Source organism: Trichomycterus rosablanca, chromosome 8 (assembly GCF_030014385.1).
Source record: "Trichomycterus rosablanca isolate fTriRos1 chromosome 8, fTriRos1.hap1, whole genome shotgun sequence".
Lineage (NCBI taxonomy): Eukaryota > Metazoa > Chordata > Actinopteri > Siluriformes > Trichomycteridae > Trichomycterus > Trichomycterus rosablanca.
In genome coordinates, this window is record NC_085995.1 from 35,363,946 (window position 1) to 35,389,511 (window position 25,566).

The following is a 25,566-nucleotide window of genomic DNA, read 5'->3' on the forward strand; positions in this document are numbered from 1 at the left end:
TTCGGTCCCCAGGTGGGCCAGTCCGGGTCCTTTCTGTGTGGAGTTTGCATGTTCTCCCCGTGTCTGCATGGGTTTCCTCCAGGTGCTCTGGTTTCCTCCCACGGTCCCAAAGACATGCAAGTGAGGTGAATTGGAGATACAAAATTGTCCATGACTGTGTTCGATATAACCTTGTGATCTGTAATGAGTAACTACCGTTCCTGTCATGAATGTAGCCACAGTGTGTAAAACATGACGTTAAAATCCTAATAAATAAAACAAACAAACTGATAGAGGAGAAATAGACGGGTTAGAGCTTCAGTGACTCTACCTTTTGGTCAAGGCACATGCATGGGTGAAAGAATACCTCTGTCTAGCGTGTTACTCTGTGCATGTTAAGGCTTTATATAGGAACCTGCTGCTCTCTGGTGAAAAGAAGAGCCAGATAGATTTACATGTGCTAGTCTGACGTCTTTCTTTAGCCAGTATGAATGTTGTGCATAAGGCAGAGATTGCAGTAAGTGACTAGATATAAAACGTATATTATGTAAATACTCTGCAAATTGTTACAATATTGAAATAAATCCTTTGGCAAAGTAAAATGATTGTTAGTAGAATGCCTATGATTTCTAATCCAGGAGAAAAAAAGAAAAAAAAAGGAGAAACACCTGGATGAAACTAGTGAAACCCCAAACTGTCATCTTATATTAAAATAATAAATAAGAAACTGCTGGAACACATTTGTCTCTGTCCACAGTTCCACCAGCTTTATATCAGCATGAGCATAAAGGCAACTCCAGGCTCAGAAATTACTTTGTTACTTATTATATAGACATAGACTACAGCTATCTGGAGCTGTTTGTAGAAGTAAATATGAAACATTAGATTGGAAGTTTCAGCAAGACATCAGAATTGGTTTTGAAATAACAAAAAATGTTTAAACTATAATAAACAGTAAGGACAAGAGAACTGAAATAGAACCAACATATTTTATAAAGCTTTACTGATTAGACTAAGCACAGATGCTACAAACATGGTTCTGGAAGCTTCTTAATGGATGTTAAAAGCAAAAGGTAAAGAACAGACAGACAGGCAGATAGATAGACAGACAGATAGAGACAGACAGACAAATAATTATACAGATAGAAAGACAGACAGACAGACAGACAGACAGACAGACAGACAGACAGATAGATTGATTGATTGATTGATTGATTGACTGATTGATTGATAGACAGACAGACAGTCAGATAGACAGATAAATAGATAGATAGATAGATTATATATATATATATATACAGTATATATAGATAGATAGATAGATAGATAGATAGAAAGATAGATAGATAGATAGATAGATAGATAGATAGATATATAGATAGATAGATAGATAGATAGATAGAAAGATAGATAGATAGATAGATAGATAGATAGATAGATAGATAGATAGATAGATAGATAGATAGATAGATAAATAGACAGACAGATAGATATACAGACAAATAGATAAATAGAGAGATGATGGATAGATAGACAGACAGACAGACAGACAGATTGATGAATAGACTGACAGACAGCAGTGCAATATAGAAAAGACAGCAAAAAGAGAGTGAAAACTGACCTAATTATATTATTTAATACAATAAGAAAAGAGTAAAGTTAATTTGTCTAATGTGTCCATTTGTTCAATTTGTTTATTAAAATAATCAAATTAAAATTTTGAATAAAGGCAGCCAGGTGGCGCAGTGGGATATTCCGCTAGTGCACCAGCACCGAGATTCTGAACTACTTGGTTCGAAACTCTGCGTTGCCACCAGTTTGCTGGGTGCCATCTAGCAGGCATAATTGGCAATGCCTGCAGGGAGGGATGACCGGACTATGTGAGCAGGCTCTTTAAACACTGTGTAGGGACCCTGATTGCATGGGTTTGCAGAGGGCATGGGTGGAAATAGGTTCTGTTAAAGGCTGCGCGCAAGTCTGAGGAGCTGTGAGCTCTCTATTCTAAAAAAAGTCTAGTTGGTAGCTTAAATGTTCGGCAGGTGCCAGTGTAGAGATTCACCAGAATATAATAAAAAAAAAACACAATAATAGAAAGTGGCTGTGCAGGTACCATGTACATGTTTTAATCACATGTACCATGTGTGTGCAATAAACATGTGCAGTAAAAAAAAAAAAAAAAAAAAACAGTAAGTGTGCAGTAAGTATAATAATAATGTTCCAAATGTTCCAATCATTTCATCACAGCTGCTAAAATGATTAAAAACTCATCAGGTCTAAAACTGCTAATAGGGGTTATCATTGTATTGTACTGCTGTATGTAGAGATAGCGGGCGGGGCTGAAGAACACTAACGTAAAAATGTATAGCTATGAAATGAAACCGGGCATCAGTCATGTTCATTTCACAGCAGCCCAAAATCAGACAATCAAGCATCAACAGCGTTTGTGTTCTCACTTTGAACACTTTCCAGTCTCAGTCATAATCAATCCTCTGTACATGAGCGGATTAGCATGTGCATTAGCATCATTAACAGACTGACAACTCATTAGCTGGGTGGACTAATGCAGACTACTTTACAACCGTGTTCATGAGATAAATACTAATGGCACTTAGTACACACATAAAAGGCTGGATTAAAAAAACAGCTATCAGAACACAGAGTTCTGGTTTTTACACCAGATTTCAGTTTGGTGTTTGACTAATTTTACTTGTCAGTAGAATTTTCTGTCTTCTATACCTAGGGCTGTATAATTCCTGTATGGTTTCTTGTTTCTCAACCATAAAAGATTGTGGTTACCATACACCTTGTAATATATTATAACCCATTATATTGTGGTAAACAAATAAACAGATTGCTGATTAGCTAGCAGGTGTGTATTAATTGTTTAAATAAATTAGCACTTGACTAGTATGGGTGACAAAAATTGCATATGGCCCACGTGTCGGAGGGGGCGTTGGTTAGCTTCGTTCTCCTCAAATCAGAGCGGGGGTCAGCATTAGTGGAGAGGAAGCATGTATATATATATTCACTGATCAGCCATGACATTAAAACCACCTCCTTGTTTCTACACTCACTGTCCATTTTATCAGCTCCACTTACCATATAGAAGCACTTTGTAGTTCTACAATTACTGACTGTAGTCCATCTTTTTTTCTGCACTGCAGTGACACTGACATGGTGGTGGTGTGTTAGTGTGTGTTATGCTGGTATGAGTGGATAAGACACAGCAGCGCTGATGGAGTTTTTAAACACCTTACTGTCACTGCTGGACTGAGAATAGTCCACCAACCAAAAATATACCCAGCCAACAGTGCCCCGTGGGCAGCGTCCTGTGACCACTGATGAAGGTCTAGAAGATGACCAACTCAAACAGCAGCAATAGATGAGCAGGGTGACAATAGATCTACAGGGTGAACCAACTAGGTAGGAGTGTCTAATAGAGTGGAAAGTGAGTGGACACGGTATTTAAAAACTCCAGCAGCGCTGCTGTGTCTGATCCACTCATACCAGCACAACACACACTAACACACCACCACCATGTCAGTGTCACTGCAGTGCTGAGAATGATCCACCACCTAAATAATACCTGCTCTGTGGTGGTCCTGTGGGGGTCCTGACCATTGAAGAACAGGGTAAAAGCAGGTTAAAAAGTATGTAGAGTAATAGATGGACTACAATCAGAAATTGTAGAACTACAAAGTGCTTCTATATGGTAAGTGGAGCTGATAAAATGGACAGTGAGGTGGTTTTAATGTTACGGCTGATCAGTGTATATATACAGTGTATCACAAAAGTGAGTACACCCCTCACATTTCTGCAAATATTTCATTATATCTTTTCATGGGACAACACTATAGACATGAAACTTGGATATAACTTAGAGTAGTCAGTGTACAGCTTGTATAGCAGTGTAGATTTACTGTCTTCTGAAAATAACTCAACACACAGCCATTAATGTCTAAATGGCTGGCAACATAAGTGAGTACACCCCACAGTGAACATGTCCAAATTGTGCCCAAATGTGTCGTTGTCCCTCCCTGGTGTCATGTGTCAAGGTCCCAGGTGTAAATGGGGAGCAGGGCTGTTAAATTTGGTGTTTTGGGTACAATTCTCTCATACTGGCCACTGGATATTCAACATGGCACCTCATGGCAAAGAACTCTCTGAGGATGTGAGAAATAGAATTGTTGCTCTCCACAAAGATGGCCTGGGCTATAATAAGATTGCTAACACCCTGAAACTGAGCTACAGCATGGTGGCCAAGGTCATACAGCGGTTTTCCAGGACAGGTTCCACTCGGAACAGGCTTCGCCAGGGTCGACCAAAGAAGTTGAGTCCACGTGTTCGGCGTCATATCCAGAGGTTGGCTTTAAAAAATAGACACATGAGTGCTGCCAGCATTGCTGCAGAGGTTGAAGACGTGGGAGGTCAGCCTGTCAGTGCTCAGACCATACGCCGCACACTGCATCAACTCGGTCTGCATGGTCGTCATCCCAGAAGGAAGCTGATGCACAAGAAAGCCAGCAAACAGTTTGCTGAGGACAAGCAGTCCAAGAACATGGATTACTGGAATGCCCTGTGGTCTGACGAGACCAAGATAAACTTGTTTGGCTCAGATGGTGTCCAGCATGTGTGGCGGCGCCCTGGTGAGAAGTACCAAGACAACTGTATCTTGCCTACAGTCAAGCATGGTGGTGGTAGCATCATGGTCTTGGGCTGCATGAGTGTTGCTGGCACTGGGGAGCTGCAGTTCATTGAGGGAAACATGAATTCCAACATGTACTGTGACATTCTGAAACAGAGCATGATCCCCTCCCTTCGAAAACAGTTTTCCAACAGGATAACAACCCCAAACACAACCTCCAAGATGACAACTGCCTTGCTGAGGAAGCTGAAGGTAAAGGTGATGGACTAAACCCAATTGAGCACCTGTGGCGCATCCTCAAGTGGAAGGTGGAGCAGTTCAAGGTGTCTAAAATCCACCAGCTCCGTGATGTCATCATGGAGGAGTGGAAGAGGATTCCAGTAGCAACCTGTGCAGCTCTGGTGAATTCCATGCCCAGGAGGGTTAAGGCAGTGCTGGATAATAATGGTGGTCACACAAAATATTGACACTTTGGGCACAATTTGGACATGTTCACTGTGGGGTGTACTCACTTATGTTGCAGCTATTTAGACATTAATGGCTGTGTGTTGAGTTATTTTCAGAAGACAGTAAATCTACACTGCTATACAAGTTGTACACTGACTACTCTAAGTTATATCCAAGTTTTATTTCTATAGTGTCGTCCCATGAAAAGATATAATAAAATATTTGCAGAAATGTGAGGGGTGTACTCACTTTTGTGATACACTGTATATATATAAAAGAAAAACAATCACTACACTAAATCCAACATTTAAGCCACCTAATAGACAAAGCAGAGTCACAACCAAAGAGCAGAAGCTGCATTTTCAGCAGCAATAAGAAAAAAAACCCATTTCAACCTGCACTCCCTCAGATGTCTGAAATTGTGTCTTCTAAGCATCCAGCCAGGCCGGTCGCACCACTAAGAGCAAAGCTGAGAAGCTCTAAATTTAAGCATATTAAACTGCTGCACCCCCCCAAGTGTCTTTTACTGCCGTTTTCAGCTAAAAAGTCTGTCTGTGATGTTTTAGCATCAATCACCGACCCATAAACTGTGCACTCCAACTCTGACACTTATAAAAACTAAAAACCTGTAGCACCTTCTTCTGCATCAGTTTTTATTTTGAGGTCAGATTTAATTCTTATTTGAATCATTAACTCAGACTGAAATCTGTCTGGCTGACACTCATTCAGTGCTAATGAGAAGCGGAGCTGCACTTTATACTCCGGGGATTAATCCGAGTTTATTTCAATAGGACTTTTAAAGTAAAGTGCTAGCGGAGGATGAGCACACCTCATCTCTTGCATCATATTGATTAGGTCTGAGAGACAGACACAGAGCTCATGTCGGTATCTGTTTGATTTCATAAACTCTTGACCCCTGCACTTGTCTTTATGATGCTCAGCAAGGTGTAATAAAGCTAATTAAAACGGTATTAGCCTTTGACATAAAAATTGGAGTTTATTTAGCAATCATTGCTAATTACATGCTATGTCTGGAGAAGCTTTGAGACGTTTATTTGCTTTACCCTTATTAACATAGCAAATGTACTGATATGACTAGTGTTGGGTGATACATTAAATTCTCTATTATGACATACACTATATTGCCAAAAGTATTCGCTCGTCTGCCTTCACACGCATATGAACTTGAGTGACTTTGTTATAAAACCACTGACAGTCAACTGTGGAATATTTAGTAGCGAGGGAATTTCACGACCGTACTTGTTGCACAGGTGGCATCTTATGGTACCACGCTGGAATTCACTGAGCTCCTGAGAGCAACCCATTCTTTCACTAATGTTTGTAGAAGCAGTCTGCATGTCTAGGTGCTTGGTTTTATACACCTGTGGCCATGAAAGTGATTGTAACACCTGAATTCAATTATTTGAATATGTGAGTGAATACTTTTGGCAATATAGTGTATGTCTGGAGAAGCTTAGACGAGTTTATTTGCTTTTACCCTAAAAGGGTTGGGTGATATATTAAATTCTCTATTATGACATATTTAATTTTATATCATGGTACCAATACTTAGTATGTTGTGACAGTCCTTTTTGACACCCCATGACAGCGCCATACAGAATGAGTTGTACTGAAAATGGATTTTCAGGCACCTGTTAGCAATGGCTAAGGCATAAATCGCTGAACCCACTAATCATTGTGATCCGTCTACAAAATAGCTCTGTGCTCTTCAGTACCACTGAGGTAAGTGTGGCCTCTGTGCCTGTCAGTCTCAATACAAGAGGCATGACTTTCTATTTCAAGACCATGAAAATTAACAAATCACACACACCTGAGGCTATAAAAGCCTTTACTACAAGTCAGACACTAATGTTGGACTAAATGGGGCCAATTTACCTAAAATGTTTTAATGGGATTGAGGTCAGGGCTCTGTCTAGGTCACCAAATTTATCAAACCATGTCTTTACAGACCTCACTTTGAACACTTTGAAAGACCTTCCTCAAAACTGCCACCACAAAACTGGAAGCATATTATTTATTTTATGTTAGCAAACACCAAACGTCACATCAGTTTACAAGTTTAACGTCAAACACAGTCATGGACAATTTTGAATCTCCAATTCACCTCACTTGCATGTCTTTGGATTGTGGGAGGAAACCGGAGCTCCTGGAGGAAACCCACGCAGACACGGGGAGAACATGCAAACTCCACACAGAAAGGACCCGGACTGCTCCACCTGGGAATCGAAACCAGGACCTTCTTGCTGTGAGGCGACAGTGCTACCCATCAAGCCACTGTCCCACCCCCCAAAGTCACAAGTATGTTCACATTGGACAATAGTAGCCTAGTGGGTAGAGCTCTGGGCTATCGATCAGAAGCCTGGCTCTGCTATGCAGCCTCTGTTGGGCCCTTAAGCAAGGCTCTAAACACTGTCTGCTCCAGGGGTGCTGCACAATGGCAGACCCTTAGCTCTGACCCCAGCTTCCAAACAAGATAGGATACAGTGAAAAAGCTTTTCATTGTACTGGACATGAGTATCTGTATATATAACAAAGGCCTTCACTGATGAAGGAAACCCACATGGAAGCAGAAAAATGTGGCATAAACTGTGAACATGGTCAAGGTTTGAACCTAGGCCCCAGGAGGCTGGAGTTGTGCAGCACTGATGCTACTTGCTGCATCACTATGCTGCCAAATAAACTAATCTAAATACATAATACATGTATTACTGAAACACCGGATTGTTAAACAGCTCTTGAGTTGCAGACCAAGCAATAACAGCTGAATGGTCATAAATACTATGAGAGATTAGAAACGGACCACTTTTAAGTCACAACAGGACGTCAATGCTTCAATTACAATATTGTTGATTAGCGAATGTAATTTTCAACTCCTTCAAACAAATGATGAATTTGAACAGTTAAATTATGGGGTCTGGTCACCCAGCAACCAACTGGCTAGTAAAATTTCTCTAGTGAGTCTATCAAACTGAAGTTAAAATCCAACATTAATATAAAAGTGTAAAACAAAAGAAAGTAGAAAGTATACAATGGACATTAGGCCCTGTGATGGACTGGTGACCTGTTCAGGGTTTCCTACTATTCACCCAGTGACTCTGACTTACCGCAACCCTGAATAAGATAAAGCAGTGGTAATACAAACAGTGAATGAATGAAAAGTGGACATCAATAAATGTCACAGATTTTTTTTCTTTTGGCTGCTCCTTTATTGAAATGTCGCAACAGTGGACCATTTTGGAGTGCATCACATCTTCCTAATGCAACCTCCTATTTTAAAAGTACACTGAGAGGTGCACCTACCGAGGGCTCATCATTACCACGGGCAATTAAATATTATTTAATTGAAATATTATTTGATAATCCTATTTCATTAAAACAATAACATAAGACAGTGGCGTAATCAGGAGCTCATGGGCCCCAGTGCAAAAAAAATGCACATTTCAGTGAGCTGTGTTTTACTGAACCATCCCTCCCACATTTTTAATTTATCGTTTTTATTTGATGAAAAATCTCAAAGGCAAAATCTTATAATCTTGTTAAACTAAAATGAGCATCTACACAGCACTAAAGCTAGCTTTCTTCATGGTTTTAGCATGATTAACATGTCTTTTGAGTTAGACGTCAAAGAGCTGCGATTCCGGCTTTATATCTGTCTCTCACCCACGCTGGTCTAAAACACAATATACAACACTGTGCTTTATCAACAATAAAACATTCCTAATCCTGATTTAGTTCCCTAAAGCTTTGCCTCTGAACTTACTTTGGATTCTATGACATCTAAATTCACACGATTTATGGTCTACAGAAGCCCTGAAGTGCAAAATCAATGAATAACATAAAAAATAAGATAAATAAGATAAAGTCTTAATGGTGCTGTCATTTGCTAGTGTGTAAGGAAGGGAAGGCCTGGTTTATTCCTTCATATGTGTAAAAGCTCTTTACAAAAATCCACCACCATGCAGTTCAAGAAGCTGTTAGGTGGCCTTCAGTCCTTTCAGCCTGTGTCTCGCATGAGTCAGGGGTTACAAGCGGAATAGGAAATATACAAATATTATAATAACTTACACATTGCTAATGCATAAACTTCATATAAACTTTACATTTGAATAATTTCATCATTTACATTTACATTTTCGGCATTTAGCAGACTTATCCAGAGCGACTTACAGAAGTGCTTGCATAGCAAACATTTCATTACTCTAGTTTAAGTAAACAACAGTCCAAGAACACAAATCTGCTAAAACCCTGATAGAACCAAAGTTTCTTTTTTCCTAATGCAACCTCCTATATTAAAAGTACACTGAGAGGTTCACCTACCAAGGGCTCATCATTACCAAGGGCAATTAAATATTATTTAATTAAAATATTATTTAATAATACTATAGAACACAAATCTGCTAAAACCCTGAAAGAAGTGAAAGAGTGAAAGTACAAGTCAGCCTAAGTGCTTAGTATAGAGATGATGAAGGTTTTTAATCGTTTTTCGAAGACAGTGAGAGACTCAGATGTTCGGACAGACAGAGGAAGTTCGTTCCACCACTTGGGTGCCAGTACAGAGAAAAGCCTTGATGCTCGTCTTCCTCTAGTCCTGGGTGGAGGATCAAGTCGAGTGAGACTAGTGGCTCTGAGGTTGCGTGGTTCAGAGCGGGGTTTGATTAGACCACAAAGGTAGCTTGGGGCTGGTCCATTTTTGGCTTTGTAGGCAAGCATCAGTGTTTTAAACTGAATGGGTGCAGATATAGGAAGCCAGTGTAGAGAATGCAGCAGTAGTGTGATGTGGCGGTTAATCATTTGGATTAAAATTACTTGATATATGAGGGATCTTAAAAAAAGTTTCTGCCCTTTCATATTTGGCTGGAAATGGTGAGGGTGAGAGAAGTAATTGATCGTGTCTGAGAGACTGAGAGAGAGCTTATAGTCCGGATTTAGTGTCATCTGATTTCTACCTTTTAAAATGCTCAAAGAAGCTTTAAGGGAAAGAAGATTTTCATGTGATGATGATGATGTGAAAGCAGTGGCTACAAGCTTAACCGAAAACATTTTTTGCTGATGGCATTAAAAAGCTGGTACGACGCTGGGAAAAATGCGTCGGAAGGTTTTAGCGTCGGAAGGGCCAGTGATAGCTCAGTGGTTAAGGTACTGGACTAGTAAACAGAAGGTTGCCGGTTCAAGCCCCACCACCACCAAGTTGCCACTGTTGGGTCCCTGAGCAAGGCCCTTAACCCTCAATCGCTCATTGTGTAAGTCGCTTTGGATAAAAGCGTCTGCTAAATGCTGAAAATGTAAATGTAAATGTAAGGTGACTGTAGAAAAGTGATGATTTCTGGGTGGTTTGTCGTGAGGAAACTCCATTCCCTCCAAAAGTGAAAGAGAATTTGCTTGGCTCATAATCAACATTCCAATTCATTCAAAGCTGTTCAGTAAGGCTGAGGTCAGGGAACTGTGCAGGACACTGGAGCTTCTTTTAACCCAGAATTTCTTCATGTCTTTATAGAGCTTCTTTGTGCACAGAGGGACAATCATACTGGAACAGGAAAGGGCCTTCCCTAAACTGCTGCTGCAAAGTTGGAATGACATTGGAAATAATTACCTTTATGTAACTGATTTATTACAGCTGTTAGCAACTGTTGTGGCTGAAACACATGAATTCAATAACTAGACGGGGTGTCCCAATACTTTTGTCCATATACAACGATCAGCCATAACATTAAAACCACCTCCTTGTTTCTACACTCACTGTTTATTTTATCAGCTTCACTTACCATATAGAAGCACTTTGTAGTTCAATTACTGACTGTCGTCCATCTGTTTCTCTACATGCTTTGTTAGCCCCCTTTCATTCTGTTCTTCAATGGTCAGGACTCTCCCAGACCAGGGCCACTGCAGAGCAGGTATTATTTGGGTGGTGGATCATTCTCAGCACTGCAGTGACACTGACATGGTGGTGGTGTGTTAGTGTGTGTTGTGCTGGTATGAGTGGATCAGACACAGCAGCACTGCTGGAGTATTTAAACACCTCACTGTCACTGCTGGACTGAGAATAGTCCACCAACCAAAAACATCCAGCCAACAGCGCCCCGTGATCAATGATGAAGGTCTAGAAGATGACCAACTCAAACAGCAGCAATAGATGAGCGATCGTCTCTGACTTTACATCTACAAGGTGGACCAACTAGGTAGGAGTGTCTAATAGCATGGACAGTGAGTGGAGTGGAAAGTGCTTCTATATGGTAAGTGGAGCTGATAAAATGGATAGTGTGTGTGAAAACAAGGAGGTGGTTTTAATGTTATGGCTGATCAGTGAATGTATTGATTAGTATAAAGAGCACAGCTTGAGAACTCAACGTTGTGTATATTTGTCTTTTTGTATTGGATTTTTGGATTTTCTGGTGGGTTGCAGAGTGGTGCAGCAGGCCGAGTGGGTCAAGACCATGAGTCCTGAAGACCTGGGTTTCAAGCTGTTGCTTTCCATTAAGAGTATAATGTTTTTCATGTACACATGAATTTTTTTCTGGATATTCCCATTGTCTAAAAACATTTTTTAAATGAGCTCAGCATTTCCGACCCTGCACAAGATAAATCTGATAAAGAACTTGAATAAACAAGTTGTGTTTTTGATTTGCGTTGGTGTTTCTTCTGGCTTCCATAACTGTCGTCACACTTATCCATATTCATTGCTTATATTTGGAATAAGAGAGATGATTAAGACATGGCAAACATCTGTAGACACCCACACACCCGCATTAACATACGGAGTCAAACATAAAAGATTCACAGTCATTAAGGTCATTTCTACATTATAAGAAGCTGCTGACTTTCACACCTTCATCGAGCGCTGATCTAAATTTGGCAAGTGTGGCACTGCTCAGTAATATAGTGATGTTACCAGGTGTCTTATTTCTGAAGAATGAAGAGAGATTTTAAACCACAGAAAACACAAAGATGGCACATGGGCATTAATATGGAGTTGCCTCCCTTGTTTTGCAACTATAAAAGGGAGGGAGCATTTCTCTGGGATGGATTTAATAATAATAATAATAATAATCCATTTCATTTATGGCACCTTTCAAAACACTCAAGGACACCTTACAAAAGCAAGAAAGTAACAGACATCAATAAACCATTAAAATTTAACAGAAAAATCAATAAATATAAATCCAATAACATCAATACAATAAAAATAAAAAAATCAGTACAAACTCATCCATAAAATCAATACAATCTCTAAACAGTCAAATGTAATCACTGTTAAACAAATATTGGGGTAGTAGTGCCAATCAAGTTCAAAAGATTTTAAAGAGGTGAGTTTTAAGTTGGGATTTAAAAGTAGAGAAACAATCGATAGTACGGATATGGATTGGGAGGGTGTTCCAGAGAGAAGGGGCAGAGTGGCTAAAAGCCCTCGCGCCCATAGTCGACAGGCGGAGGAGGACCTAAGAGTGTGGGTGGGATTGTAGACTTGGAGTAAATCGGAGATGTAAGAGGGTGCTAGACCATGTAGAGCTTTGAATGTGTATAGATTTTTGTATTTTGGAGTTTGTCTGTGGGAAAGACTAGGGCGGCACGGTGGCTCAGTGGGTAGCACTGTCACCTCACAGTAAGAAGCTTCGATCCCCAGGTGGGGCGGTCCGGGTCCTTTCTGTGTGGAGTTTCCATGTTCTCCCCGTGTCCGAGTGGGTTTCCTCCGGGTGCTCTGGTTTCCTCCCACAGTCCAAAAACATGCAAATGAGGTGAATTGGAGACACTAAATTGTCCAGGACTGTGTTTGATATAAACTTGTGAACTGACGAATCTTGTGTAATGAGTAACTACCGTTCCTGTCATGAATGTAACCAAAATGTAAAACATGACATTAAAATCCTAATAAACAAACAAACAAACAAAATCCTAATAAATCAATAAATAATGGAAAAAACTGAGTCAGGCAGATTTTGGATTAGAAGGCCTCGAGCACATCTACGCTCCAAGGCATTACAGTCATGTTCAGTAGAACTGAGGTTCCCTCGCAGATGTTCTGCCTTCCCTCTCAAAGAAATTGTGAACTATCATATTAATGTCAATGTTCTTGACTTCTACTGCAGTAATACAGAAATGTACGTACTACACTTTGCTATGGTAACAAATCTTGACTGGAGCTAATTCAGTCTTACTTGAAATAAATACGTATTACAGCTGCAGTGTCCTCATGCAACATCAGTTAGCTGCAACTCCAAATCAGAAAAAGTTGGCCTCCAACACCAGTGCAGCTCAGCGTTGTGTACGGAGAGGACACACCCTGAGAGCACTCTTTTCTTATCTCTGTGCAGGCGCCATCAATCAGCCAGCAGAGGTCGTAATTGCACCAGTCATGGGAGAGAGACCCCATCCGGCTTAGTCCTAACCATATCTGAACAACAGTCCAATCATTGCTCATGTGGCTTCCAGCCCAGCCCAGCCGGCAGGCAGAGCAGAGACTAGATGCGATGTATTCGAGATCCCAGTTCTATTACTTTGTCTATTTTTAACCTCATTGCTAGCCCTAAATTGCCCCCATCTCTTTTTTGGAATATGTTGCAGGTCTGAAATGCAGGTATAGATGTATATAAACAAATGAAATGAAGTTGACCAGACGAAACATAAAATATCTTGAGTTCGTACAGTCTGCAATCAAATAAAAGTCAAAGTACATGTAAGAAACACTTTTTTTTTTTATTTGCATTTTCATACGGTCCCATTTTTATGTTTTGGGGTTGTACAATTACAGTGGGTTTCCAAAAAACTACTTTTAAGGATAGCCATGCCAAATTCACAAAGCTCTAATGCAGGCAACATCATTGGGCACCTACATACCCTTGCTGTCTGACAAACACAATTGCAAGGAAGTGCAGTTTTACTGTTTTTCCTTAACTACAACCCCTAAACCCCTTTGTGAATGTATATTCTCCTCCTAGCTACCCTAGAACGAGCAACTGTTGCATTGTCTCTTTTATATAAGTGATAAAATCATTCCTATAAGCTCCAGTCAGACTGATCCTCAGCTGTTTTCACTACAGCCCTGTACTCTTGTGTAACTCCTCTTGAGGGAAAACTATCAGAACATAGTTCAGTGGCATGGCAGCATGTGTTACACCTACAGTACAGTGGGCTCTGTGGACTACAGGCACAGGAAGACGGTCTGTATGGGGTTAACACGACGAGCCTGGCATTGTAGCAGCTGCTGTCTGTTCCCAAGAGAACTACAGGATGAATGGCTTGAGCTGAGAATGAGGGACAAGAATGAACATGACTTATTGTCAACGTCCTTGTCGATGGCACTGACAATACTAGGTACACTACAGCTTGATGATACATGATGGGTACAGGAACAGACAGGAAACAGACAGTACATGTTTTATTCTCCAGCTGCAAATAGGTCAGGTCTGTGGGGCTATCCGCAGGTTAAAACAGTGGGCTCTGGTTGGCCTGTGGGGTTCGGTATGTCAGTAGTGTAAAATACATAAAAACAGTATATTAATTATGTGAGTTATAATGAACATGACTATTAAATGATTTTAAAAATACAAAATAAAAAAAAACATGCACACAGTGGCTTATAATGGATATATTAACCAGAAATCATTAAAAAAAAACAATATAGGAAGTAAGGTTTGACCATCGAAAACGCTATAAAACCCACAGAAGCATAAAATTATATATTTAATTGGGACTTAATGTAGAAAATGTTAAGAATCCCTAAACTACAGTTTTGTTCTATTTATTGCCAAATAAGGATGAAAGATTTAATAGAAAGGTAAAACTTTTGGGGCGGCACAGTGGCTAGCACTGGGTTCGATCCCCAGGTGGGGCGGTCTGGGTCCTTTCTGTGTGGAGCTCTTGTTTCCTCCCACAGTCCAAAAACATGCAGTCAGGTTAATTGGAGACACTGAATTTCCCTATAGGTGAATGTGTGTATGTATGAGTGGTTTGAAAAGCTGGAATAGGCTCCAGCACCCCCCACCCGACCCTGACTGGATAAGCGGTTAAGAAAGTGAGTGAGTGAGGTAAAACTTTTGGACATAAACAATCAAACACCCAGTGCAGATTTCTCATAACAATGCCAGAACAAAGCTAATAAATTCCTCCCAAAGCTGTTTTCATTGTTAGGCCAGAGAAATAGTATTTGTACTGCAAGAGTACTGGGGTGAATTAACACTGACCAATTTTACACACTAAATGCCTTTTAAAGCTAAAGTTAATTAAGTTAGGCAGGTATACATTGTTAATTTCTTTTGGCTGATTGTATTTCGGGGTTAACACAACAAATTTGATTCACACAACTGACAAGAGCACTTTCCAATAACTAGGCTGTTTCGGCCACCCTCCTTCCTGGACATTAGCCAATCATTTCTAGGCAGAGGCTCGACTGGCCAATAGCACCATTAGGATTAGTGTGTTGTGCTTCCTGAGCCCAATTAAGCAAGTATACAAAGGTCATAAAAATGAAGCATTAATTTCTAGACATGGCCTGTTCTGACTTGAGTTGAAAATTCCGCCAATAAAAAATACAGCAGGATCCTACTGTGCCCCACTTTTTACTTAAAAGTTTTTTTTTTTCAAAAATACAACCCTCCCTGTGTCTGCGTGGGTTTCCTCCGGGTGCTCCGGTTTCCTCCCACAGTCTAAAGACGTGCAAGTGAGGTGAATTGGAGACACTAAATTGTCCATGACTGTGTTTGATATAACCTTGTGAACTGATGAATCTTGTGTAATGAGTAACTACCGTTCCTGTCATTAATGTAACCAAAGTGTAAAACATGACGTTAAAATCCTAATAAACAAACAAACAAAAATACAACCAATCAGAAAATGGAGGCTTAAAAAAAACCAAGCGCACACGCTGTGTTAACAACGTGTTAAGACGTTAAATTATACAGGTTTTAGTCTTGAGCACAGATTGGTGAAGCTGGGGTTGCACTTACATTTACATTATCGGCATTTAGCAGATGCTTTTATCCTAAGTTGTGACCGTATACTGTCTATGCAATTGAGGGTTAAGGGCCTTGCTCAAGGGCCCAACAGTGGCAACCTGACAATGGTGGGGCTTGAACCGGCAACCTTCTGATTACTGGTCCAGTACCTTAACCACTAGGCTATGCTGCACTTCACACCTCTGGTAGTGCAGAAGGTCTGAAAGATAGCACCAGGCTAGTCTAAGTCTGGAGAATCTGTTAAGTGATTTGGGCTTGAAGATGTAAATGAGCAAAGCATTATTAGACTGGGGACAAACTCAAGTCAAGATGTACAAGTCAAACTTTGCAGGTTAATATCCTACCAAACCCATGAGAGCATTCTAAACAGCTTTGAATCACACAATATGTAGGACATCTGATGCAGTTTGGTTCACAGCCTGGAAATCAATAGTAAACAATAATGCATGAGCAGAAATCTCCACATAATGTCAGCAGATTGTGAAATGTTTTTTTGCAAGTGATGAAAATAAATCAGTAAAACATAATATTACTTTTTCAAAAAGATATTGTCTTTAGACTGAAATTAGCATAAGAAGAAATCTCTGTACAGGATGCAATAATGGAGCATTGGAGCTAAATGCTGTGCTGTAACCCATGAGTAATGATTTAAAACTACAACAGTGAATTGAAAAAACAAGGTGGCACAACGGGTAGCACTGTTGTCTTACAGCCAAAAGGACTGGGTTCAATTCCACGACCAGGCGGCCAGGGTCCTTTCTGTGTTGAGTTAGCATGTTCTCCCTGTGTCCAAGTGCACCCTATGTATGTGTCTGGGCAACCTTTCCAGGGTGTTTCCTACCTTTAGCCTAATGAATAAGACCCACCGCAACCCTGATAAAGATAAAACAGTGGTAAAACAGACAGTAAATGAATGAATTGGAAAACCTCTAAAGAACTGAATCAAACAGCAGGTTTATTTACTCCTTTTACAACTTGGCTTGTATTCTGTGTGTTGTGAATTGAGCGTTTACTGTCTTGGGACAGAGTTTTTAAAAACTGTGAGCTTGGCCGTGATTTACTTTAGCAGCCGGCATTATGAGTTAGTAACAGGTCATCAGTGACGTTCACCAGAGATGGGGAGTCGCACGTAAGTCGCACACACAGCGACTTCAGACTCGACTCAGACTCGTTTCAAATGACTCAGACCTGTAGTGGTTAAACATCAGACACATGCATTAGAGATCTGCTGCTAAAGCTCACTTAGCACTGCCATCGGATCACAAATAAGCATTGTTGCTAACATCTATATTTTTTTCCTACATGATATTGATAATGGAAATAATCAAAAGAATTCAAGCACCCTCAATGTTAAAAAATTATAAATATTGTTTGATGTCAACATTGCGGGTACAATATATTTAGCTTGCAGTGGCTCAGCTGCTCTACACTCGGCTATATTAAAATAATCAATAATATGAGGAAACATTTTATGGCCGAGTCTTTGAAGACACCTGATCAAAAGCTTCCCAAATGTACATTTTAAATGTATTCAGTCGGGGTCTGTGCAGATCACTGAAGGTCCTTCACATCAAATAATGTCTTTATAGACTGTGCACAGAGGCATGGCCATGCTGGAATATGAAAGGGCTTTCTTTTCAAAAGCACACAATGTAGTTTAGATAATTGATTTTACACAACTGTAAGCAATAGGTGTGACAAAAAACACTTAATATCGATCATTATAGTATAGTATAGTATAGTATAGTATAATATGTTTATATACTTTTTGCCATTAAGTGTATTTTTTTTTTCTATTTATTTATGCATTTCCTCCCTTTTTGTCCCGATTTAGCATAGCCAATTAGTCTTCTGCTGCTGGGAATCCCGATTGCATTTGAGGAGGGTATATTTACCTTTTTCGCACATGCTTTCAGTGGATTCGCACATGAGGCCCATCCACTTCTGCACAAGCGCCTCGGTCTGCTAACCAGGGTCCTTGCGCAGCATTTGAAGACCCCACCCAGCAGACTTGGTGGCCAATTGTGTCTGCAGCAATTGTGCCTGCTAGACTGGGAGCAGAGCCGAGATTCGAACCTGGGATCAGAATCTCAGCGCTGGAGTGTTAGCGGAATATCCCGCTGTGCCACCTGGGCACCTTATGAAGAGTATTTTATGATCCCATTTGATGATTTTAGCACATCAATATCAGAGCTTTAAGTATCTGCCTGTTAATGATTTAACTTCATGATCTCATTTTAAAAACATATTTTATTACAAATCCCTTCAGTGCTGCTTTGGCAGATTTGGTTTACTGTCTTGCTCAATAATATACGTTTACACATGACCTGCTGCTGAAGATCATTCCATTACGTGATACTACCGCCACCATATTTTACAGTAAAATGGTATATAGTGTATGCAAGGATAAAGTACTTGTTTTCACTTGCTGGTACTGTCCAGAAAGGAGTGAGTTCAATCATGCTACTCCCATCTGTGGCTTGCTCATTTAAAATAGGGCAAACAGTGGCACTAGTGAAGTGGGTGCTGAACATGGGTCTTTGAAACCTGGATTCAATTTTCTCTCTGGTTACTGTCTGCCATGAGTTATGCATGCTTTCAATGTCTATTTGAACTTCCTCCAGGTACTTTTCTACCTGTGTAAATGTGTGTATTTGAATTGTGTGCTGTCTTGTTTTTCACCGGAATAACCATGACCACTACGACAAAATACTCACATACATTTATGAGTGATTTAAAATAATGTCTGCTGTTAAAGCACTCCCTTACACTCCACGTGTTACTGTGCTTAAGAAAATTAGTACTGTTTACTCGGGATTGTGGCCAATATATAAACAACTTATTATCTCATTACACACACTCCGTACTGGATAGGTGCATCCGGACATTGATTGATGTGTGTGGGCAATACATCTCACTTTAATGCTAACAATTATAATGCAAATAAAAATGGCAAATAATTTTTAATACACTGTATGTATACAGTGATTTGTTGGCTTGGTGGACAAAAAAGCTCATTTTAATTTATTAAAAAAGACAGCAACTCCAAATATAAAGCCAAAATAACATAAAAGTCCTGTTTCTTAAAAAAAAAGAAGAGGTTGAAGGTGTTTGCATGGGCATCTAACTTTAATTCCACTAGAATTGTATGTATGTACAGTGTATCACAAAAGTGAGTACACCCCTCACATTTCTGCAGATATTTAAGTATATCTTTTCATGGGACAACACTGACAAAATGACACTTTGACACAATGAAAAGTAGTCTGTGTGCAGCTTATATAACAGTGTAAATTTATTCTTCCCTCAAAATAACTCAATATACAGCCATTAATGTCTAAACCACCGGCAACAAAAGTGAGTACACCCCTTAGTGAAAGTTCCTGAAGTGTCAATATTTTGTGTGGCCACCATTATTTCCCAGAACTGCCTTAACTCTCCTGGGCATGGAGTTTACCAGAGCTTCACAGGTTGCCACTGGAATGCTTTTCCACTCCTCCATGACGACATCACGGAGCTGGCGGATATTCGAGACTTTGCACTCCTCCACCTTCCGCTTGAGGATGCCCCAAAGATGTTCGATTGGGTTTAGGTCTGGAGACATGCTTGGCCAGTCCATCACCTTTACCCTCAGCCTCTTCAATAAAGCAGTGGTCGTCTTAGAGGTGTGTTTGGGGTCATTATCATGCTGGAACACTGCCCTGCGACCCAGTTTCCGGAGGGAGGGGATCATGCTCTGCTCAGTATTTCACAGTACATATTGGAGTTCATGTGTCCCTCAATGAAATGTAACTCCCCAACACCTGCTGCACTCATGCAGCCCCAGACCATGGCATTCCCACCACCATGCTTGACTGTAGGCATGACACACTTATCTTTGTACTCCTCACCTGATTGCCGCCACACATGCTTGAGACCATCTGAACCAAACAAATTAATCTTGGTCTCATCAGACCATAGGACATGGTTCCAGTAATCCATGTCCTTTGTTGACATGTCTTCAGCAAACTGTTTGCGGGCTTTCTTGTGTAGAGACTTCAGAAGAGGCTTCCTTCTGGGGTGACAGCCATGCAGACCAATTTGATGTAGTGTGCGGCGTATGGTCTGAGCACTGACAGGCTGACCCCCCACCTTTTCAATCTCTGCAGCAATGCTGACAGCACTCCTGCGCCTATCTTTCAAAGACAGCAGTTGGATGTGACGCTGAGCACGTGCACTCAGCTTCTTTGGACGACCAACGCGAGGTCTGTTCTGAGTGGACCCTGCTCTTTTAAAACGCTGGATGATCTTGGCCACTGTGCTGCAGCTCAGTTTCAGGGTGTTGGCAATCTTCTTGTAGCCTTGGCCATCTTCATGTAGCGCAACAATTCGTCTTTTAAGATCCTCAGAGAGTTCTTTGCCATGAGGTGCCATGTTGGAACTTTCAGTGACCAGTATGAGAGAGTGTGAGAGCTGTACTACTAAATTGAACACACCTGCTCCCTATGCACACCTGAGACCTAGTAACACTAACAAATCACATGACATTTTGGAGGGAAAATGACAAGCAGTGCTCAATTTGGACATTTAGGGGTGTAGTCTCTTAGGGGTGTACTCACTTTTGTTGCCGGTGGTTTAGACATTAATGGCTGTATATTGAGTTATTTTGAGGGAAGAATAAATTTACATTGTTATATAAGCTGCACACAGACTACTTTTCATTGTGTCAAAGTGTCATTTTGTCAGTGTTGTCCCATGAAAAGATATACTTAAATATCTGCAGAAATGTGAGGGGTGTACTCACTTTTGTGATACACTGTATGTATTTTAAATTGTCTACCCGAAGAACATTTGTAACTCTAAAGAATAGAACATTTAGCTTAGAGAAACATGTCAAAATCTAACCTAAAATTAAAACTCAGTGGTTAAAGTACTGGACTAGTAATCAGAAGGTTGTCAGTTCAAGCCCTACCACTACCAAGTTGCCACTGTTGGGACCCTGAGTAAGGCTCTTAACCCTCAATTGCTCAAACTGTATTCAGTCATAATTGTAAGTCACTTTGGATAAAAGATTATTTTGTTACTGTAGACATTTAAGACAAATTACTAATGTTATAAATGTGGTGTCAAAACATTTGTTTATGCTTATAAATACATACATTTTGCATATACACTGATCAGCCATAACATTAAAACCACCTCCGTGTTTCTACGCTCTACAATTACTGGCTGTAGTCCATCTGTTTCTCTGCATGCTTTGTTAGCCCCCTTTCATGCTATTTTTCAATGGTCAGGACCCCCACAGGACCACCACAGAGCAGGTATTATTTAGGTGGTGGATGATTCTCAGCACTGCAGTGACACTGACATGGTGGTGGTGTGTTAGTGTGTGCTGTGCTCGTATGAGTGGATCAGACACAGCAGTGCTGCTGGAGTTTTTAAATACCATTCCTACCTAGTTGGTCCACCTTGTAGATGTAAAGTCAGAGACGATCGCTCATCTATTGCTGCTGTTTGAGTTGGTCATCTTCTAGACTTTCATCAGTGGTCACAGGATGCTGCCCACGGGGCGCTGTTGGCTGGATATTTTTGGTTGGTAGACTATTCTCAGTCCAGCAGTGACAGTGAGGTGTTTAAAAACTCCAGCAGTGCTGCTGTGTCTGATCCACTCTTAGCAGCACTACACACACTAACACACCACCACCATGCCAGTGACACTGCAGTGCTGAGAATGATCCACCACCCAAATAATACCTGCTCTGCAGTGGTCCTGTGGGGGTCCTGACCATTGAAGAACAGGATGAAAGCATGCTAAAAAAAGGTATGTAGAGAAACAGATGGACTACAGTCAGTAATTGTAGAACTACAAAGTGCTTGTATATAGTAAGTAGAGCTGATAAAATGGACAGTGTGTCATCGGTGTATATTTTGCATATATACACGACCATGGAAGTACATTACAGTGTCTGAACACTTGAATCCTTTAACTGTACAGGAATATAAGACCAGTCGAGTGGTTTCAGCTCTGATGTGAAGTGTAAAGGCACTTTACGGTCTGTAAATGGGTGCAGCTCTCAGTCGAAGCATTCCCACTCCTCACTCTCTCACTGTTTTATTGCCTCCTAAATGACTTTATAACATGATGATGCACATGGACTGTACAAGCATCCAAAAGCACAGAACAGGAAACAAGAAAACAAAAGTTAATTCAGCATCAAGTGCAAACTTGAATCTTGATGAATACACCCAAACAACTAATCAGCAAGTCTATTTTTACTTTTATAACTTACATTTGACAACATAAAGACAAGTCCAGACCTTAGTGGCACCTCTCAAATTTCTTATGAACAAAATATTACTAAAGCATGTTTTGATTTTAAATTTTTTTGTACTTCTATTTATCAACATGGTACAAAGAATATTAAAAAAACAAAAGTGTGCTGGTTTTAAGAAATGATGACATTGATATAAAACATACTGTAGATTCATGCTTAAACATTCTTATATTTGCTGTAAGGGCAGTAATTAAAATGCTGTAATGAACCAGTATGGAGGAAGATACAAGTGTATTTTATTGGTTAGACCAGCAAAAAAAGGATGACACATGGAAACTGGCACAACTAGTGTGTGTTGTGCTGGTATGAGTGGATCAGACACAGCAACACCTCATTGTCACTGCTGGACTGAGAAAAGTCCACCAACCAAACATATCCAGCCAACAGCGCCCCGTAGGCAGCGTCCAGTGACCACTGATGAAGGTCTAGAAGATGACCAACTCAAACAGCAGCAAAAGATGAGCGATCGTCTCTGACTTTACATCTACAAGGTGGACCAACTAGGTAGGAGTGTCTAATAGAGTGGACAGTGAGTGGACACGGTATTTAAAAACTCCAGCAGCGCTGCTGTGTCTGATCCACTGAGCCACTGAAAAATGGAGACCCTCACATCCTCAGCCCTACACTATTAAGAATATTTAAACTGGATTAATGTACCACCCCCCCACACACACCAATATAATATTACATACACCAACATATTTTACTCCAACCATATATACATTACATTTACATAAGTATTGGGACACCCCATCTGATTATTGAATCCATGTGTTCCAGCCACAATTGCTAACAGGAGTAATAAATCAATTATATAAATGTAATTTTACACATCAAGCTTTGCAGCAACTGTTTAGAGAAGGCCATTTCCTGTTTCAGCATGACTGTGCCCCTGTGCACAAAGCAAGATCTATAAAGACATGACATAAAGACATATAGAAGTCCTGACCTCAGCCCCGTTGAACAGCTTTGGAATGAACTGGAACATCAATTGATGCTTTCATGACCAACATTAGTGCCCAGCCATAAAATGCTTTTTTGACTGAATGGGCACAAATTCCCACAGATTCTTTTTGTTTTGTGAGAAGCCTTCCTACTGTCTTTGGTGTTGTTTAGTATGTTCTCTTTATGAATTTTCTCCAGGTAAATCAATTTCCTTCTCGCTCTCAGACCATATAGACGACTAGACTAAATTGCACTTAGTTTTGAGTGAACAGGTACATTTTTGATAACCTTTAATAGATTGGAGCCCTGTCCAGGGTGGGTCTATTCCTGCCCTGCACAGGGCTCATTTTACTCCTGATCAGGATGAAGGGGTTGATTAGAATAAATGACTCATAAATAAATTGGTCATTAAGACACCAAGTTTAATCACAATTGATTAACTGTTATATATGAAGATGACATTTCTTTTTTTATGTGCTTTGTTGTTAATCCCTCTTTTTTTTCACTGCTCACAATGACTTCAATGACTGACAGCAGAAAAAAAAAGGAAAAGTAGGAGCTAAAATCATTTTCCTACCTGTATCTGAATAGTCGGGTCGGCCCAGATCTCGGAAGGAGTAGATGAAGTGGGAGCACTGGTCGCTGTGCAGCTCTCCGCGGGAACAGAGCTCAGCGAGCAGCTGGAGAGCCTTCCCGCACATCTCATCCTCCCTGCCCTGCCGCATCCTCCTCCAGCATCGTCCTGCTGCCCCCAGGTGCTCATCCACCACCCGCGCAACCCGGACCACCCGCACCCGCGCCCGCGCACCCTCAGTCTCACCCGCGCCGCCGCCTGGTGCGCACACGCCCCATCAACTGTACAAGAGCTTCATCCAAACCACAAAGCTTTATATGAGACCTGTGAAATGCGCGAGATTTACCAGCAGGGCAGCACGTGAGAGAAAGTAGCGCAGGAGAATTGAATGAGCCTCTGCGCGCTCGCGCTGGAAGGAGCGCATCTGTCGGCGCGAGCATGAATGAAAGGATGAGCGGCGCGCGCAGCATCTGAGGAATCCCAGCTTTTAGTGAACGTCCCAAATCACAGACTCCTCCTCTTCATCATCCTCCTCCTCCTCCTCACTTTATTTCTCAGTCTGTCAGCTGTCAGCAAGAGCAACAGAAACAAAAAATAAAGAATCAAATTAACTCTCAGCAAACAAGTGACACCACTTGTGAAAACCCTTCAACTGTATTTTGCTTTTTTCCAAACTTAAATACATTTTCAATGACAACATGAACTTCTGATGAGTAGATAAAATGCACCAATCATCTGAGCATGTGCTTAACAGTGTCAAATACACAGATCAGCCATAACATTAAAACCACCTCCTTGTTTCTACACTCACTGTCCATTTTATCAGCTCCACTTACCATATAGAAGCACTTTGTAGTTCTACAATTACTGACTGTAGTCCATCTGTTACTCTGCATGCTTTGTTATCCCCCTTTCATGCTGTTCTTCAATGGTCAGGACCACCACAGAGTACGTATTATTTGGGTGGTGGATCATTCTTAGCACTGCAGTGACACTGACATGGTGGTGGTGTGTTAGTGTGTGTTTGCAGGTATGAGTGGATCAGACACAGCAATGCTGCTGGAGTTTTTTTAAACACCTCACTGTCACTGCTGGACTGAGAATAGTCCACCAACCAAAAATATCCAGCCAACAGCTCCCCGTGGGCATCGTCCTGTGTCCTGTGAGCAATAGATGAGCGATCGTCTACAAGGTGGACCAACTAGGTAGGAGTGTCTTATAGAGTGGACAGTGAGTGGACACGCTATTTAAAAACTCCAGCAGCGCTGCTGTGTCTGATCCTCTCATACCAGCACAACACATACTAACACACCACCACCATGTCAGTGTCACTGCAGTGCTGAGAATGATCCACCACCTAAATAATGGGGTCCTGACCATTGAAGAGCAGCATGAAAGGGGGCTAACAAAGCATGCAGAGAAACAGATGGACTACAGTCAGTGTTGTATGTGTTTGTAACATTCTTACAATCAAAAATTTTGACATTTGCTGTTGTACGATTGGTTAGAAAGTCAAAATAAATAACTTTACACACCTATCATGTGCTTTAAGGTGGTGTCTATTCCAGTCAGTGAGCTTCCACTTGTAACCACATAATTAATGCCATGACTTTTGAGTCTATTTTATAACAATAAAACTATTTTATTTGTACACTTTGGTTACATTCATGACCGAAGCGGTAGTTAATCGTTACA

At 40.7% G+C, this 25,566-nt stretch overlaps 1 protein-coding gene across 4 annotated transcripts in view; it reads right to left on the reverse strand.

Annotated features, from left to right (window-relative positions):
- The window catches only part of syt9b (synaptotagmin IXb), an 84,846-nt gene extending 60,628 nt beyond the window's left edge, over nucleotides 1-24,218 (reverse strand). For all 4 annotated transcript variants that reach the window (XM_063000804.1, XM_063000805.1, XM_063000806.1 and 1 more), the window contains exon 1: nucleotides 23,875-24,218. In XM_063000804.1, coding sequence (XP_062856874.1) covers nucleotides 23,875-24,022 — 148 coding nt within the window. In that variant the 5' untranslated portion in view covers nucleotides 24,023-24,218. The remainder of the gene's footprint in view (nucleotides 1-23,874) is intronic.
- Between the last annotated feature and the right edge of the window lie 1,348 nt (nucleotides 24,219-25,566).